We start from the raw sequence: 20,280 nt of genomic DNA, 5'->3' as shown, positions 1-20,280 counted from the left end.
TAACAAAGCCCATTTACTCTGGAGCATAAAGAGGCAGAACTAAAATACTAACCTATTTTCAAGTTAAAAGAGCAGTAAGGGAACTGCTTTTCCAGGAGAAGTTTATAGTATGGTAGGAGAAAATATCTTGAAATGATTCCTTGTTGCCTTCCCTCAAATTGACTACAAAATTTTCGATCATAAGAAAGCTTTAATTTTCTTAAGTCCATTTCTGCTATTTATAAGAATAAAGTATTAGAAGCAACCGGAGAGGCCCACAAAAGCTACAGCGCAGGCCCAGAAGCAGAGACAGTAGTATACCCTGGGCAAAACTTCCAAGAGAAAACTTGGTGAACAAGTGTGATGGAAATTCTATGGTGCTACAAGAAACAAGCACGAATGCTAAAAAGCGGTGTGTGAAATAAATGAGGGGAAAAAGCAAAGGCATGTATCCATGGATTGTGAAGATATAAAACATATTTATGCATTAAGACAAGTTTGAATAATGCTAGAATGTTTAATGTTCATAAGGGTGTGGTTTTTTATTTGCCTTTGTTTTTTTTCCCCTTGCTTTTGAATGCTCTAGTGTCCTTTCAATTTGAAAACCCTTGATTTTTCCATTAATCCACCCTGTTTAAGTTTTAGTTGGAGCTCAAAAGAATTTTAAAGCTCTGATTAGGTGGAGCATATAGTATTTGCCAAAAGAATCTGCTGGAATCTAGGACCTCTGCCAGGAGATATGATAGAAGCCTAGACAGAAATTCTATATTTTAATGTGAGAAAGGGGAAAAAAATCCTCAAAAAATCTCCACCAAATTTTAAGTGTGCTCAAATCTTCAGCATTCATTTATGTGCACAGAATTTATGGCACTGGGCCTTATGCTCAGTTAACTTTGAGAAACTGGGTGGGGGTAGAGGGGAGAAGGGGAGCCCGGGAATGAAATTATTGGGCAGTAAACTCAAAACTGCTTCTAATAATGACAAATTTCCTTCTTTAAGTAGTAACTAATCAGTTAACAGCCATTTATTAAACACCTATAATGTGCCTGTCACTGAGCTAAAATTCCAGAGATACAAAGATAAAAATAGAATATTGAATAACAAAACAGAAAACTAGCCCCTTGTTAGTGTTCCAAACATTGAGAAATCTCATTATCACCTGTGCAAATATTGTGTCCCAAGTGTTTCAATCATCTTTTGATCAACCACTTCATTCCTTAATTCCAACTTCAGAACCTTTTGGAGGTCCAGAATGGCTGATTTCTTAAGGATGAGCATCAAGGACCCATAGGGAGAATAAAACAGGCTAAATCAAAGAGCGCTCTTCTAAAAATTTTGTTCTCTAATATCACCAGTGAGATAGCATAATGGGTAGTGGGATAGACTGGGGATCAGGAATTCAAGTGAACTTAAAGCAAATTTATTAAGCTCCTACTATTTGTAAGGCACTGTTCTTGGTATTGAGTGTACAATGACAAAAAAAGAAAGCCTCTTCCCTCCAGAAGCTTACATTCTGGTAAGGGTAGGAGGAGAAGGTATAAACCATGTACACAATTAAATAAATACAAAGTACATGCAAAGTTATACAAATTAATTCCAAGAGTAATTTCAAAATATAATGGGAGGTGGATTTTGCTTTAAAATAATGCAGGAAGTCTGTAAGGTAGAGGTAAGAAGGATTACATTCTAGACCTGCAAAGGCATGGAGCAGGGAGCTATAATTTTGAGTTTGGCAAGAGCTAGAAAACTTGTCTGACTAGAAGGAAGAATATGTGAAGGGCAGTAAAATGAAATGAGACTGGCAAGGTGGGTTGATTGTGAAGGACTTTAAAAGCCAGGCTGTGGAATTTGTGTTTTTGAGTAAGAGGTTGACAAAGTCAGATCTGCAAATTAGTATTATCAATTACTATGGATTAGATTAGACAGGAGAGAGACTGGTGGCAGGAAGACAAATTAGAAGGCCATTGCAATAGCTTAGAGATGATAAGATGTGAACTAGGGCAGCTAATTGTGTGAATGAAGAGAAGGAGACGTTTGTGAAAGGTATTTGGAGGTAGAATTGACAAAAAGCTAAAAGAAGAGGGCCTAGAACAGAACCTAGAAAACCAGCCACCCTTAGTTGGTGGGAGAAGGAGGAGGAACAGGAAGATTCAGGAAAGGTGACAGAGAAAGAATAGTCTTACACGTAGGAGGACAAGCAAGAGGGAACAAAGGTCTTGGAAGCCTTGGGAGGAAGGAGTAAATAGGAGGATGAGGTGGTTGACAGTTTCAGTAGAATCTGAAAGGGTAAAAATGTGGGCTGAGCAAGGCCATTGGGTTTAGTAGTTTAGTAGTTAAAAGAATACTGGCACACTTTGTATATTATGGAGAAGCCAGCTGAATGAGGCCAAGAAGTCATTGGAAGAAATAGAGCCAACAGAAGTCAGCAACCCTTTCTAGGAGTTTGGCTGTAAAAGATTTCACCCTGCTCAGGCTTCAATTTCCTTCCTTTCCAATCTTGACCCTGTAGTCAATCTTACACTGTCTTGTTCTCTTTAATCCTATATCCCCTTGTCAGACCTCAACCCCACGCTCCTACTCACGTTTTGGAGTTGATTGAAACTGACAGGGTTTGCTACAAGTTTGTGTTATCTGATCTCAACTGGACTCTCATTACACTAAGGCAATCCCTTTTCTCCTCCTGAATTGACAGTTTCACTCCCTACAGTGGTAGTTCTAAACTTTCTTTTTTCCCCCTAGGTTCCCTGTACTACCCTGCCCCCACCCTCTCAACAAAAGATCTCACCCCATAAGCTGAGAAATAGAGACCAATTCGCCTTGAGCTCCCTCTGTATTTCTTCTCTACATCTCAAATCCTCTTTATATCCTCCTCTTCTCTTCCTCTTCCCCCTCTTCTTCCCCCTCCTCTTCTTCCTCACTACTGCTTTACCTAAAAGACTATTTTACAGAGAACTCACACAAGGCAAGTGCTCACAGGGTAGTCAGCAGAAGTTATACAAGGACACTCTCAAGATCTCTCTGAAGATCTTTGAAATTGATTGTGTGACATGGGAGAGTTTGGCAAAGGACCACCCAGCAAGGTATGCCTCATTTAAAGAAGACAGTGTGTTCTACGAGCAAGCACAATTGAAGTACAGATTTGCGAATTTAGAGAATCCACCCCAAATGTTCACATGGACTATTTGTGCCTGACCTGTGGTAGAGTATTTCAAGCTCATATTGGTCCGATCAGCCATAGTCGCTCACACTGTAACTTTGTCTGTAACATAGTGATGTCATTTTGGAGAACAAAGGACAACAACCAACCAACCAACTGCTTTATTCCAGTTTCTAATAAAGAGGTAGCAATTCTTCTGGTAATGAAGTAATGCCGTTAAGTAAAACTAAAAAGTGACCCATCTGTAGCAACCCCTATAGCTCTTTAAAAAAGAAAAGTAACAGAAATCTATTTTTTTCTCCCCTCTACCTTCTACCCCATTGGAAAAGACAAAAAATTCCATGTAACAAATATGTATAATCAATCAATAAAGATTTATTAATCTTTAAGGGGGCAGCTAGGTGGCGCAGTGAGTAGAGCACCAGCCACAGAGTCAGGAGGACCTGAGTTCAAATCTGGCCTCAGACATTTGACACACTAGCTGTGTGACCTTGGGCAAGTCACTTAACCCCAACTGCCCTGCCTTCCCCCCTCAAAAAAAAAAGATTTATTAAACGAATACTGGGTGCTGTGTTAAGTCTGGGGATCAAAAAAGAAGCAAAAAACAGTACCTGCAATCAAGACACATACAATCTAATGGGGAAGGGGGAACAACTTACAAATAAATATATAGAAAGCAAGCTACAAACAGGATAAATAGGAGATAATTAACTAAGGGGACGCACTGGAATTAAGAGAGGTAGATTTCCTGTAGAAGATGAGATTTTAGCTAGGACTTAAAGGAAGCTGGGGAGATTAGTATTCAGAGCAGAGAATGAAATCAAGCATAAATTGTGCTGATGCTCTTCAAAATGCTTAATTTTTATAACATTGGTATCATAGTATAAATTTCTTCTTCTGGCAAAACATTTCCAGTGTTTTACAGAAGCATGAATGATTGAGTCAGGTCTCATTTGTGGTTTGAGGGAAGCAGACCTATGGGTTTTGTTTTGCTTTTAAACAAGAGCTAATCTTTATTTTATTTTTATTTTGGGGGGAAGGAGAGAAGGCAGGGCAATTGGGGTTAAGTGACTTGCCCAAGGTCACACAGCTAGTAAGAGTGTCAAGTGTATGAGACTGGATATGAACTCAGTTCCTCCTGACTCCAGGGCCCACGCTGTGCTCACTGTACCGCCTAGCTGCCCTAGGGTTTGTTTTTTTTTTTTAAATTGGAATAGAGATCTCTCATTGGGGAAATTTCCTCTACTATGATGGTAGTTACTGTTCTGTAATTTTTAGTCATAGAGAGTTGCCCAAGACATTGAGGAATTAAATGATTTGCCCAGGGTCAAAGAGTCTGTGTGTATCAGAAGTGAGACTTGAACTCTAGTTTTCTTGACTGTCGACAACCAGCTCTTTTTCTTCTAATACCACGTGGCTTCTCAAGGCTGAGTCAAAGTTTGTTTTAAATTACTTCTTTCTGTAAGAATAGATGAAATATCTGTAGAAGGTCTATTTATTCACTGTATGTTTTTCTGACCATTTCAGCATGGCTTTGTTCAAAGTGTCATGGTATCATTTCCATGTGTATCTAAGTTTCTCTTTCTCATTTTCCTCCTAGTACTATTCTGCTCTACCATGTAATGGCATGGGGCCTGGCAATCCTTCTTTGCATAGAGGGCATTACTATGCTTTACTACCCTTCTGTCTTCAGGTAAGATATTAATTTATTGCAGCTTGGTGGTGGGCCAGGTAGAGTATTTGCTTGTTCAGGAAATGAGTGAGTAAAAATAGTAATGTAAAATCAGTAAGATATGAAGCAGAACAAGAAAAGTAGAGATAAAAATTAGGAAATCAGTTGAAGCTCTATTTTTTCACAAAGGGGATCATTCTAGGACAGGGGCCAGGAACCTGAATCCTCAAGACCACATGTGGTCCTCTAGGTCCTCAAGTGAGGTCCTTTGACTGAATCCTAAGGTCACAGAACAAATCCCCTTCAGTCAAAAGGCCTTGCTTGAGGCCTTAGAGGGCCACATGTGGCTTCAAGGCAGCAGGCTCCCCACCCCTGTTCTATGACTATTAGTACTTAGAATAAATATAACAGCTACTGTTGGGAGCCCTTCCACAGCACAGGTGGTCATACTTATGATGCACCCATTCTGTCAGGAACCCCCAGTTAGTCAAAAAGCATTTATTAAACCCTTACTATGGGCCAGGCACTGTGCTAACCTTTGATAAGACAAAGAACGGCAAAAACAGTCCCTGACCTCAACGAGCCCATATTCTAATAAGAGAGAGAACATATAAATAAGCAGGCGCAGATAAGATGTATACAGAATATGTGAAAGGTACTCTGAAAAGTGAAGGCATTAGCAACCTGAATAACCAGAAACACCTCTTGTAGAAGTGGGCTTTTGGCTGAGTCTTGAAGAAAGTCAGGGAAATAAAAATGTAGTGGGGAGGAACAGAACATTCCGGACATTGAGGATAGACAGGGACATTCTGGACGTGGAGACAGGACATTGGGTGTCATGTTTGAGGAGCTGCAAGCTGGATCATAGAGTTCACGGAACATGTAAGAGGACATGAAAGGTAGGAAGTCACCAGGTAATGAGATTTAAATACCAAAAAGAGGACTTTAGAGACTCTAAGGTGGACCTAGGAGGAGCCTCAAGACCTCCTTGTAGCCCTATGTAGTTCTGTTTCCTTAGGGGCTTAAGATGAGGTTGACTCCCCAGACTCCAAGGACTACAACATGTCCTGGGGTCACTTTAGTCAAAATCCCTAAAATCTCACCAAGATGTGAACATATAAGGCAGAGATATATTCTACTCAGCCATCTGGGGTAGGTGACTTCCTTATTGTATGCTTCACTTTCCTGAACCTGCCTGGCATGTGATTATTGACCCATAGCTTCTTCTTGGGGTGGGGGAAAGGGGTAGCTAGAGGTTGTAGTTTTATTTTGTCACTGGTCACACATCGACAAACTAAAATAGAGTCAATTATAGATATATACACAAATGTATATATATACATATATCCCATATATTATATATCCATTTATATATATATATCTATAGATAGATATGATAGATAGATAGATAGATAGATAGATAGATAGATAGATGGATAGATATGCACATATATTTCCTTTCTGTGTATCTCTCTTGCCTTGATTTTGTAGTTCTGAGTTCTTGGGTAGCTCCTCCAAAGTTTTTGTGTTCCTGGAGGGGAGAAGGAAGAATCTCCATAGTGACATGGTGGCTAAGTCTGGAAAATTATGGATAGTCTGGGACTTGTCCCCCAAATGAAAGTGGTTCCAGAAAGAACTTACCAATGAGAGGAGGAAGTAGGAGTAGGAGTGCAGTCACAAGGCTGCTGAGACATGGTGACATGGTGACAAAGTCTATTGTTCTTTCCTTCCTTTCCTCATTTCTTCTCTCGTTTCATGTAATCCCTTTACCTTTTGCCTTATTGGGTTATCTTGCTGATATGTGTGTGTGCATATGTGTGCACATATATGCATGTATATGTGTATATGTATGTATGCATGCATATGTATGTGTGTGTGCATACATATACACACATACACATGTATACACATACACACACACACATATATACCTGTGGCTTTGCAGTGATCACCAAGTCCTATGTCTTTTATTTTCATGACATGTTTCCTTGGGAATAACTATTACTTACTAGTCATAATGATCAGAATGATTCTCCTTTGAAATATGAAAAACTTGCTTTGTGAATTAAGCCTTTTGTCTATTCTTGTGTTTTCTCTCCTTCCCTTTGAAGGGTCCGGTGGAAAAACCCATTACGCTCCAGTGTGTCCCTTCCTTCCTTATTGTTATGCTAACAGGATGATTCTTTTACTCCTTTCCAGGGTTATAATACATGGGATCCCTTGTTTAAGTGACAACTGAAAACATGCTACTCTTCTCCCTGATTTTTTTAATATTTGTAGCCAAAATAAATGAGACATATTTCCTTTGGAGTGAATCAGAAGTAGATTTGCTATTTTTCCTTCTTGCTTTCATCAGCTTTTCTGGGCAGCTAGCTCAGTAGTCTAAGCTAACAAAATCAAAACTTCAGGTATCAAAAAACAAATAACTTTTTCTTTTCCCCTCAGTTGTGAAAGTGGCCTGGAGCATGCAGTCCCCCATTATGTGACTACCTACGTGCCACTCCTGCTAGTTTTGTTGGCCAATCCCATCCTATTCCAAAAGACAGTTATGGCAGGTAAAGGTGGTAATACATCACTGGTAGGTGGGTAACAGAGGCCACAGATTTTATGCCTCTAATATAGACAATGTAGTAGGTGTATCTCTTAATCTAGTGTTTTGTAAAGGACTTATGATATATGCAGTATCTTTGGACTTTGCAGGTTACTTTATCTCCTTTTGTCCCCCAAACATGTAAGAATATTAAAACAGGAGAAAACTTACCTATAAAAAGAAAATCTAGGCTAGCAAATTAATATGAACTACAAAAGTCTTCAGTCACTTAGAATGTAGCATGTGGGACTCTTGGAGAAGATTCCCTATGTCCAAGATGTTCTAATGATTTATATCAATTCAAAACCATAGTTCACAAGCCCTCACCAATGTGTTTACATTTACTAGTCATTCAGAGGACACAATCAAAGGCATTGATTCAATGAACTAGTACAGTAGGAAAAGTAACAATGGATTATTTCTTTCTTCCTTTCCTTCCCCCACCTAGAACTGGGGCATACTATGACAGAGATACAAATCAATGGAAAAAGTAGAAATTCATAGGGGTACCTATGGGGCACATACCTAGGGACACATGTGGCCAGAGTACATGTGTATATGGCTCCAAAACTGCAGGATTGCTGATGTCTTTTGATGTCATTAGCCTATTTCCCAGTGTGTGTCACTCTGCTAATCTCTACTAGGTAATACTTCCCATCTCTTCATCTCTTCAGTGGCCTCTGGCAGATGTCTCAGCTCCAGTCAGTTGGGATGCAGCGATTAGAAAACATATATCTGATAAGACCACTCATTCTGTAATCATAACCAGACTAACAAAATTGATTTGGAGTGATCCCAGGCCAAGATTGTCTTTTTTTTCTCAATCCTATGCCTTGGACCCAGGTCACAGTCCTTTGTCCCAAAATGAGTTGAGATTAGAAATTCCCAGATTCTTTTCTGGTTTGATATGCAAATTAATTTGAGCCAGAACAAAAAGGTAAGTGAATTAGGCAAGGTCACTGTTCTGAACCTCATCTTCTTGCCTTTATTATGTATATCTATGTCTAGATTTGATGCTATATTTTGGTCATCAAAAAAACCTTTCTGCCTGTCTGCTTTTCAGACTGCTCAAATTGGATTTATACACTATAATGAAGTTAGAGAATTCTCATGTGGGCTTTTTTGAGATTGAGGGAATTGAATGTTTCAGGAACCAACTAGCAGCTTTTTATTTGATGGATCCAAAATCTTTCTTCTGTAGTAGCACCCAACCCTCAAACAGGGTACCAGAACTGTTCCTTACATTTCATCATAGAAAAGGAAGTATATTAAAGAAGCAAGTATTTTTAATTGTAAGAAGTTGATATTGTGCATACAGTGGGAACTGCCATGCATGGATTTAATTGTGATTCACTCAGGGTTTCCCTGTACGGTGTTGGATCATGGTATATTAAATATAATTCATTTGTCATATTCCAAATGCCCTACAGGGAAGGTAGCTTTAATATTCTGGTAGAGTTTCTCAGTCTTCTGCCTTGCCCCCAAGCTACTCTGCATCTGAATAATTTAAAAGCTCTTTGGGTTACATCTAGCTTTGTCTCTTTCACTATCTTTGTACCATCTCTGTTAATAATGAACAAGACCATTTAAATAGTTCTCTTCTATTCTTTTCAGTGGCATCTTTACTCAAAGGAAGACAAGGCATTTACACAGAGAATGAAAGGCGGTTGGGAGCAGTGATTCAAATTCGTTTTTTCAAAATTATGCTGGTGTTCATTATTTGGTAACCTCTCTTTTACACATTTTCATGGCTGGAGTGGGGAGGGAGGATTTGAAAGCCACTTGCCATTTTGCTTGATCTAGTTGTGACCTGGATGTTTCAAAGAGAAGTCTTTGGAAAGGAAATCTTTGAAATTTGTGTGAGGTGCCCTTTGAGGAAATGGAGTGAGAACAGGAAAGCAAGTTCACAATGCACAAACTTCTGGAAAACTATTCAGTTTTACTCAAGCATATGTAAAGCCCATGAAACAAGGAATCCCAAGTTTAGTTCCCAAACTTCCCAACCATCTGCATCCGGTATTTCACCCCTTGGCTGGAGTTAGCATCAGGTTATAGCACTTTTAAAAGGCTTGAAAGAATCACCAAATGATATTCTTTTCTCAGCTAGAATTTCTGTATCTAAGGACTGAGACAAGTCATCATTGGTAACTTGCCATGGTGGGATGACTCACAGCTTAGCTAAGGGCAGATGGTAATAGGTCTTAAGTAGGTGCCCTTTAAAACAGAATTGAAACCGATGTAGAGACAGATAAGTTTCAGAAAGCTCTTCGCTGTGGTTAAATGATACTTCCAGATACAGTACAGGCATCTGTAGTATTAATAATTTACCTGACAAAACCTTGGTTTGTTTAGACACTCTACCAGAAACATAAATTTTCTGACTCTTATGAAAATTGGCACATTCTTTCAAAGTCCACTAAAACCCCCTACTCGTTACATTTCTAATACCAAATTAATTGGTATTATTCTGGTCTTGGTTTTATAGCCCATAATTTACCAGTGATATGAAAGGAGAAAATACAAAAGATTTGAAAAATACTTCACAACCCTGTGGAATAAAGTTGCTATTCATTATCCTCATTTTGTAGGCGAGGATACTGAGACTATAAGAAGTTAAGTGACTTGCCTAGGGTTACTGGGCTAATAAGTGGCTGAAGGCAGGACCTAAGTCCAGCCCTCAATCTCCCCCCGAAAGCGCTACTGTGATGCCTCCTAGTGAAATGGAGGTAATTCAGGGTCCTTTTTGACAGAGAAACTAAAGTTCTGACAGGAACTACCAAGATAGAAAAAAAAAAATCCCAGTGCTGGGATGAGTAGTTTGGGAGAGGGCATGATAGAATGGGCTTAGAATCAGAGATCCTGGGTTCAGATCCCAACTCTGATACTTACTGCCTAAATAGCTTTGGCCAAGTGATTCCTTGGACGTTAGTTTCTTTATTTGTAAAGTTAGAGGGTTAAGCTAGATGGTGTCTGAGGTCCCTTGTAGCTCTGGCTCTGCTGTCCCATGTTGTGTACCTGTTTTTCTGAGGACCAGCCTAACCAAATTTGGGGAGGTTCCTTGTTCCAGGCTCATTAAACTAGCTAATGATTTTTTTTTTGACAACAGCAACTCAATGAAGAACACTGTCTTCAGATTTAGCAAAAAGATCTGGGTTCAAATTCTGCCTCTGTCACTTATAGTGCCTGGCACATAGGAGATGTTTAATAAATACTTATTCCTTTCTGCATTCCCCTTTTTGACAGGGATCAAGTCATTTAACCTTTCTGAGTCAGTTTCTCCATCTATAAAGTGGGTGTAATAACTATAATGCCTACCTTCTAGGGTTATCACGAGGATCAGGTAATGCAGTAGTTTAAAAAAATCTTTTTGAAAGCAGACCTTAAAATGCTCTGGAGTGTCGACTCTGCCCCTTTTCTCACTTTTTCCTTTCTTCCCATTCCTCCCTATCTCTATCCCCATCCTCCTCTCTCTGCCTCTCTCCCTTCTTCACCTCCACAGATGAAATCACAGATTCTTGAAAGTACGAAAAGCATATTCCAGACAAGTTCTAACTAATCTTACATAGAGGGTGGTAATTTTACACTGTGAGGAAGCGTAGAATACAAGGATGTTGGGAGGGGGGAAGTAACTAGATTTTGTTGTTCTCTTTGTTTTAGTCTGAGTCAAAGAACTGAACATTTCTTGATCTAATGCCATTTACACATATTATTTATTTTCACTGCTGGCTACAAGTAACCAGAGTAAACAGACATCTAGTTCCTTGACTCTAGTCACCATAAATTTTGCTTTAATAACAGGATCTCATCATTAAAAACTAATTTTGTTTCTTGTCCTTTTTACTATGCACCTTTATCCTCCTGACAGCTGGTTGCCTAATATCATCAATGAAAGTCTTTTGTTCTACCTTGAAACACAGCCAGATATCAATGGAAGCTCCTTGAAAAATGTTAGAAATGCAACCCTGATCACATGGTTTACTATGGTAGGTCAACCAGATTTTCATCTTTCTTACACTTCTAAAGGGCAGGGAGGGCACCGTAGCAACAGACCTGAGAATTTAGAGCTTCAAAGAGCCCTAGAGGTCATCTTGTTCAATCCCCTCATTTTATGGAGGAGGAAACAGATACTTAGAAATGACTTGTATATTTGTAAATTTGTAAATTTGTATCTGGGTGTTTTAAATATTTATGCCTTATTTGAATTTGGGAGACTCACATTTTTAAAAACAATTCTAAAACAATCCCAGCCTTATTGATGCAGGGAGGCTCACGTTTAGAACTCCAATTGTCCTTGTCCTCTGCTTCATTCAATTGACTCTGTGTAGAACTCTAGTACAAAAAGCTAAAAGAAGCCAACAGAGTAAGGACATAAATTTCTAGTTTCTTTACCAAAATCCATTAGATATTCACAACGGTTTACAATAACAAATAGTCTATTAGAATTTGTTTCTTTGCATTCAAATCAAGGCCACTTCCTACAGTAATTTGCAGGTCTCCCTGAACTGAAGGAATTTAAAAATGAGCAAGGAGAGGTTTGATTAGTTTCTTCTACCAATTGCCCGTTCTTCATTTGGTGGCAAATTCTTTTCCAAATGAATGATTATTCTGTAACCTTGTCCCTTATAGGGAAGGAGAAAAGCGAGCCCATAAATAAGACTTATGTGTCTAAAAGAGATTTAGTAAAAGCTATTCTGGGCAGCTCTGGGAGAAGAGAGTGGAATGCTACAGGCCTCCACATCTGCCAAATCTGCATTCAGATTTGGAGGAGAGGGATGAAAAAATTTCTATAACGCTGATTATGTGCCAGGCACGATGCTAAGCACCTTAAAAATATTATCTCATTTAATCATGGCAGTAATGTCGCAGTTTCACAAATTGGGGTGGTTTGGCAACTCCAAAGATGGTGTTCCAGCTTTCCTTTTTTTATATAGATAGTTCTTCCTCTAAGCTAGTTCTCTTCATTTTTTCTCACACTGGTAGGTTGAGTCCTCCAGAGGGTGGCTGCTATTCAAAGGTTTAGATAGGATATCCCATAGGGGCTTATTCTTAAAAGTCGGGAGACCTCATTGGGGGAATTTCCGTTAACAATTAACCAGCAGGCAAAATTAGCTCTTGGCAATGGCCAAGAACCATCTACCAAGACTGCATGGTAAATGGAATAGCTACAAAACATTCCCAGCACAAATCTCAGGTGCACTCTCCCACAAATATACAAACTTAGGATACACTGACAGTGGGTGGCATATAGGAAATACATGTGGTCAAGGCAAGTCTCAACTCTAGTGCTTCAGGGCCCTGAAGCCTTTCTCTCTTCCCTAAAGCTCAACTCTCCATTGCCATGGATAACTCTCTATTGAATCCATAGTCAGATATGCGCACCTCAAAACTACTTCTGGTATTGCAAGACTGACTGGCTCTCTGTATCTGTCTGCTCCTTTAGCTGTGCTTTAGACTCTCTTGAACAGACCCTCCGACTGCAGAATGAGGTGTCTCCCTCTGGGCAAGTAATTCCATTCCTAGACACTGTGGCTAATGGGGGAGGGGGAAGAAAATTCCCTTCCCTCCCCTTCCCCCCAAAAAGGTGAAAAGCTGTCTTCTTTTCTGTTGGCTCCTGCCTTCACTGACCCAAACTATAAAACTCCAGCTTGTTCCTAGGGCCCCCAGAGGCATAATTAATGTTTTTGTTCAGTCTTATGATCAGGCCCCCTCACTGGAGGCCTTCAAGCTAGGTGACCACTTCTCAGGGGTATACTAGGTATGATTTACATTTAGTTATAGGGCGAACCCAGTATCCTCTAATGCCAATTCCAACTCTGAGATGCTGTGAATCTACTTTCTGCTCCTTCTCTTCCTACTTTTCTTAGCACTCCTCAACCTTCTTCAAAGGTTTATCTTCTTCCCGCCACAAAAATGGGTCACTCAGGTTTTGTCCTGGCCCACTTTCTCATTCTCTATGTATTCTCTCCCTTGTTGCTCTCACCTATTCCCATGGTTTCAGTGATCATCTTCACGGAGATGTATATATCCCAATTATGTATATACCCAGCTCCAATCACACACCCAAATTTTAATGTCACCTTTCCAACTCTAGACTAGATTTGTGTCTTGTGTTTTCCTCCTATCTGTTAAATAAATTATTTCTCATCTCCTAGTTGGTACAGGGCAGGAACATGTAGGCAGATACCTGGAGATCAAAGGGAAGGAGTAACAAGGTAGATAGACATAATTAGATCCAATAATTGTATTTCTCTTTGTGAATCTGTTTCTGTTTGCTTTGTTCTGCTTTGGGATATGACAGGAATGTGCTGATGAAAGCAGATTACACAATCTTATTGTCAGAAAGGCAGGAAGCCTGGCCTAAATAAATTAAACTTCTCTCAGAAGCTCCAGCAACTGAATCGTCCATGTAATGAACAGTTACAGAAAACAGACAGTTTGATAAAGCATTTAGCCCCAAGAGTTAAACAAGAATGCTACTGAAAAGAAGACAAATTACTGAGGATCTTTCTTCAGGCAAATATGGAGGGCAAGGAAAATTTTCAAATGACCTACAGAGTGTGTTCTATGTTTGTGTTTGTGCTGGTATCAAGTGATGCCTCTCTGAACTCAAAATTATATTATGTGTTGGTGTAGAAGGTGGAAAGGTTGAAAGAATACATATCAGCTGTCCAGGTTAGCAGGATGAATGAAGTGTTTGTTGAAAGACTAGAAGAACTACTTTGAAGAAACAAAAAAAAGAAAATGTATGTAAAAGGGGAAAAAAGTAGTTTTAAGCTGCATTGTGAAGTTGAATGGTACAAGAATGAGATAGAAAGATAAAAGCAAAGAAAAAGCATATGAGATTATACTCACGTAAGAAACCCAAGAGAAAGCATAATGAAGAATATTTACATGACCAAGAAACCTCCACCACATTCAATAAACTCTTGTGGTTTCCTATTACTCCAGTATCAAATATAAAATCTTCTGACTTCTAAACTCCTTACAACCTGGCCTCTTCCTAACTTTACCAGTCTTCTTACTCCTCTCCACATGGTCTATGATTCAGTGATGATGGCTTTCTTGCTGTTTCTCACACAAAACATTTAACTTCCTGACTCCAGACATTTTTACTGGCTATCCCCCATGCCAGGAATATTCTCCCTCCTCACCTATATCTACTGGCTTCCTTCAAGTTTCAGCTAAAATCCCAACTTTTGCAGGAAAGCTTTCTCATTGTTCTTCAGTCATTTTCAGTTGTGTCTGACTTTTCGTGACCCCATTTGGGGTTTTCTTGACAAATATACTGGAATGGTTTGCCATTTCCTTCTCCAGTTTATTTTACAAATGAGGAAACTGAGGCAAACAGGGTTAAGTGACTTGCCCTGGGTCACAGGGCTAATAAGTGTCTGAGGCCAGATTTGAACTCAGGAAGGTAGGTGTCCACTGCACCATCTTGTGGTATTACCAGTGCCTTCCTTCTGAAATATTCTCTAATTTATCCTGGATATGTCTTGTTTGTACATTGTCTTTTGCATATTGACTTCCCCATTAAAATGTGACCTTCTTGAGAGCAGGAACTGTTTTCACCTTTGTCCTCATACCTAACACTTAGCACAATGTCTGGCACATAATAAGCATTTAACAAATGCTTATTGACATAATGACTTGAATAGGGATCTATAGAGGATGAAACAGAAGCTATATTGTTATGGGAGTATGAAAGACTAGTTGGACAAGAGCACCAATAATATAAGGAGTTTGGGGAATAGCGCTGGCATGATATAGTCACAAGGGGAGCACTTTAGTTATCTAGATATGTTCATGCACTCTGCCAAAAAGCAGAGCGGCTAAGCAATCTGTGACTTATCCTAATGGTAGTTTCATCCTTCAAAAATTGAAGGAAGCAACAAAGAAACTGCTGTTTTGAATCTAATTCTGACCAACAAGGAAGACCTGGTTGCTGATATAGAAATAATGGAAACTTTGGGAGCCAATCACCACTCCACTGGAACAGTCAGCCCAAGGGTAAGATAAGATTTCAAGAATATAATTCTGAAGCTACAAGGAAAAATGGTTGTGATAAGGAAGAAAAAGAAGAATTTCATAGAGACAAATTAGGCAGCACAGAGAGCTTATTGACTAACATTAAAACACACACAAAATGGAAGGAAGAACATTTAAATAAGGATGAATGATTTAAAAAATCGGCATGCTCTGATTGTATCAGGAACATTAAATTCTAGCATGAGATGAGGATGGCAATGAATACTGAGAACAACAAAAAAAGAAGTCTTGGGACTTTTTAAAGATTTATCAGGAAGCTCTGATACATATTGGCTATGTGACCCTGGGCAAGTCACTTCTTGGTGCTTTAGGCAACTCTATGAGACTCTAAGTTACAAAGAAGGTGTTGAAATGAAGTATTAGAGGGAGTTTCCTCACCTGGGCATTCCTTTATCAGTGAAATCAAAGGTCTAGTCCCCATATCCCAATTCTTACTCTTACCTCTAAATCAAGAGTATAAGAAAGATCAAAGAATGGCTTTGGCTACTACTTAGAGGATAGGATATCAGAAGAGGATGAGAAAGTTGAACTTTTCCACTTCTTTTCTTTTTTTTTTCCAATGAGAAATGGTCTTTAGATTGGGAAAGGTAGAACAAAAATTATTAACTGGGAGTAGATAACCCTAAATAAGTGAGGAGATGATAAGAAAGCATCTTGAGATCCCCAATGAGTTCTAGTAACTGGATCCAGATGAACTATATCCCAATGTACTGAATAACATAAATAAATTAATAATTGGTCGCCCATGTGATCTTAAGCAAGTCATTTAACCTTTTGCAATTCAATGTTTTACCTGTAAAACAAGAGGATTAGATTTGATTATCTCTGAGGTGATGTTGAAGTCCATGATGTTGTGGTCTTATTCCTGGCAAATTTGTAGAGTATATATTATCAGATATCTAGATAGAACACTTATTGTGTGCTTACAATGTGTTAGGCATTGTCCCTAGGGATACCAAGAGAAGCAAGGCAGTCCCTGCGCTCAGGGAACTCTAATTGGGGAAGATAACACTTAGAAGTTGTTTAAAATAGGGAGTAAAGGAAGAAGGGTCTGTGTTCTACAGGCAAGGAGGGGCAGTGCTGTAAGTGAGAGGAAGGAGTTGTGTGGCATGGATTTTACGAATCCAAGAATTAAAAACAGAGGCATCTCAAGGTGAAAGTAGAAAGGAAAATTTATTACGATCCTGCAGGAAAGGGCAGCTCGGACACCAAAAGGACTGGGGGTCCTCTCAGTGTCAGAGCGCACTGGACACAGAAAATTGGGGTGTTTATATAGGTTCCCTAACTGCAATTCCCCCTCCCAACCTCCTTCCTCTCAGCTTGCAGACGTAAGCTTTGAGGGTACAATCTGGACGTGATAAATCTATCCTAGGGATAATGGCAAGGAACAAACAGTATGGTTATTTTTGACAAGCAGGTGATGAACATAACCTTCCCACCATTCTTATCCCATTCTCCAATCAATCTGAAGTGATAAATCTATCTTAAGACAATGACAATGAATAAATGGTTTGGTTATCTGTGACAGGCAGAAGCCAGTTGTTGGTTACTTCATCTTCACATCTGTGGCAAACTAGCCTTTCCCATCACCCTTACATCTGTGATGGATATCCCCAGCACCCTTACACCTTGTCTCCCATCATTCAAACCTGACTGGTCTTGCACGTCTACGTTGCACCTGGCTTTCCGACTTTTCATCCATTTTTCTGCTGAGCTGAGGGTCCCTTATCCTGTGGTCAATACACAGGGGGTGAGCATCCTGTGTGCTATCCTTACTTTCAGAGGATTTTATGGTTTCTGACTTATTCACCTCAACCCTTCTTTCTTTCAGGCCTCTCGCCATTAGGTAAATACACAGGATGTGAGCATCCTGTGTCCTGCTCTTAACCTCGGGGGCCTTACGGTCACTAGCTTAGCTTATGGAGGGGAAGACATCTAAGTAGAGAAATGGCTTTACAGAAAGGAAAATATCTAAGTAGAGAAATGGACTCACTATCCTACTTATTTCTATTTATTTAATTTGTCCTCTTTTATGAGAGGTCTTCACTCATTCCACACAGAGTGGAGTCCAGAGAGAGTTGAGAATTAGGTGAAGCATGGCTAAGGAGCTTTCCAAACAGGTGTGCGTTGCGGGAGAATGAGGAGAACAGAGTCCTAGAGCGCAGTTCTCCCAGGGTGGCATTTTGGCCAATGAGAAGTGGTTGGAATCCTCAGAGAGTTGAAGTCAGTGAGCATTGAGAAAGAGACGCTGTCATCATTAAAATCATAGTGGTTTCATCACATAACAGCCCATGATAGACTCACCTGATTTCTTCCTTATTTGCTTTTTTAAAATATTTTATTGATGTTTTCGTTATATTCTGTTCACCTCCGCAATGACTCCATCTCCAATAGAACCTTCCCTTTTAACAAACAAATACAAAATTAATCAACACATTTTCAGTGTCTGAAAATGTTTGCTTCTTTGCCATCTATGTCTCACTCCCTTTCTTCTGATAAAAGAGAGGCATTCTTTATTATTAATCCTCTGAAGTCATCATCAGACACTGTGTTGATCAGTTCTGAAGTCTTTCAATATTCTTTGATAATACTCTCTTCTTACCTTCACCTCTTAAAATCTCATGCCTGCTTCTGCATCTCAAGCATCACTTTCTAAGTAAAGCCTTCCTTCTCTTTCTGGCTGCCAGTACCCACCCTTCTCACTCAAATTACCTTATATTTATTTTATATGAGTACACCTAGGAGATATTGCAGGTTCGGTTCCAGACCACTGCAATAAAGCAAGTCACAATTTTTTTGGTTTCCGAATGCACTTAAAAGTTATGTTTATACTATATTTTAATCTATTAAGTGCAATTATGTCTAAAAAAACCCCAACATACATACCTTAATTAAAAATACTTTATTGCTAAAAAATGCTAACCATCATTTGAGCCTTCCATTAGTCATAACCTTTATGCTAGTGGAGGGTCTTATCTTGATGTTGATGGCTGCTGACTGGTCTGGGTGGTGGTTACTCAAGGTTGGGCTGGTTGTAGCAATTTCTTAAAACAATATAGCAGTGAAATTTACCATATCAATTGACTCTCCCTTTCATTTGAACACTTAGAGGCCATTGTAGGGTTATTAACCGGACTGGTTTTAATATTGTTGTGTCTTAGGGAATAGAGAGGCCTGAAAAGAGGAAGAGAAATGGAAAGGCTGGTTAGTGGAGCCGTCAGAACACACACAATATTTATCGATTAAGTTTGCCATCTTATACAGTTTTGTACAATTACAATATACAATAATATTATAATTACAATTACAATAGTAACTATGAATTACAATGCTAATTATGAAAAAGTTTCAAATATTGCAAGAATTACCAAAATGTGACACAGAGACATGATGTGAGCACATGCTGTTGAAAAAATGGTGCTGACAGACTTTCTCGATGCAGGGTTGCCTTGATCCTTCAATTTATAAAAAATGCAGTACCTGCAAAGCACAATAAAATGAAGCACAATAAAATGAGGCATGCCTCTCTCTTCCCCTCTCTCTTCCCCTCTCTCTCTCTCTCTCTCTCTCTCTCTCTCTGTATATATGCATATATATGTGTACATATATTGTACTGTAAATTATTGGACTTTTTCTGGCTCTGCTTACTTAATTCTTCATCAGTACATTAAAATTTCCCCATGTTTCCCTGAATTCTTAATATCATCATTTCTTGTGGTACACCAATATTCCATCACATTGCCAAACCACAAATTGTTCATCCATTTTCTACTCAGTAGAAACCTACTCCCTACCCCCCACTCCAGTCCATTGATAGTATAAAAAGAGCTATTCATAATATTTTGGTATATATGGGAGCTTTCTTTGTGTCTTGGACCTCCTTGGGAATTATATGTATAGCAGTGGTATTATAGGGTCATAGGGTATGTGTAAATTACTGACTTTGGGGGTATAATTCCAAATTGTCTTTTAGAACAGTGCCAGCAGTAGTATACTTGGGAGCTTCTGTATTTAGAAATGACTTTGTTGTTAATTTGATTCATTGTCATTTTGAAGGCTTGAGCCTTCTTTGCCATATAGAGCTGGTAATTTAGCACAATGCTTTATAAGAAGACTGGTTTGACTTCCCAAGCCAACCAGCAGAAAATCAGACAAGTGCTCACTAGCATTAAGGACATTCTGAGAAGACAGCAGTGACAGCCACCCTCCTCAGCCTGTCCTCAAACTCTTGCTTTCCCTCAGAGCCCTTCCTTGATAGCTTTTTCCACTGTCCTGACAACGCAGGAATGCTGAGGAGAATTTGGGTTAATTGACTGCTCCTCACACTTGATAATACACCTTTCATCTCTATTCCTTTGCTCTGGTTGTGCCCCATTTCTGGAATGCACTCCTTTCTCATCTTCGCCTCTTAGAATCCCTTGTTTTCTTCAGGACCCAGCTCAAGTGCAACTTTGTAAATAATGCTTTACTTTTTCCAGCTGCTAGTATCCACCACTCTCCCCAAAATTATCTAGTATTTATTTCCTATATATTCTCTCTGTCTCTGTCTCTCTCTTTCTCTGTCTCTGTCTCTCTGTCATACTCTCTATCTCTGTCTCTCTCCCTGTCTCTCTCTACCTCTCCCTCCCCCCTTCTCTCCCTCTCTTTATCTCTCCCTCTCTCACTGTCTCCCTTTCTTTCTCTCCCCCCTCTCTGTCTGTCTCCCTCTCTTTCTCTCTCCCTTCTCTTTCTTTCTCTCTCTGTCTCTCCATCTCTGTCTCTCTTTCTGTCCCCCCCCCCCCATATATAGATAGATGTAGCCATAGATATAGATAGATGCACTGAGAGGTAGAATGG

General features: G+C 39.4%; 1 protein-coding gene across 1 annotated transcript in view; it reads left to right on the top strand.

The window, feature by feature from the left end:
• Positions 1–20,280, top strand: part of GPR143 (G protein-coupled receptor 143) — a 58,821-nt gene that overhangs the window by 13,751 nt on the left and 24,790 nt on the right. Inside the window, exons 4-7 of the mRNA XM_036747480.1 lie at positions 4,737–4,829; positions 7,254–7,363; positions 9,013–9,121; positions 11,264–11,381. Coding sequence (XP_036603375.1) covers positions 4,737–4,829; positions 7,254–7,363; positions 9,013–9,121; positions 11,264–11,381 — 430 coding nt within the window. The remainder of the gene's footprint in view (positions 1–4,736; positions 4,830–7,253; positions 7,364–9,012; positions 9,122–11,263; positions 11,382–20,280) is intronic.

The sequence above is a fragment of the Trichosurus vulpecula genome, chromosome 2 (assembly GCF_011100635.1).
Source record: "Trichosurus vulpecula isolate mTriVul1 chromosome 2, mTriVul1.pri, whole genome shotgun sequence".
Classification (NCBI taxonomy): domain Eukaryota; kingdom Metazoa; phylum Chordata; class Mammalia; order Diprotodontia; family Phalangeridae; genus Trichosurus; species Trichosurus vulpecula.
The sequence above is the reverse complement of the archived record's forward strand: the minus strand, read 5'-3'. Positions and strand labels throughout refer to the sequence as shown.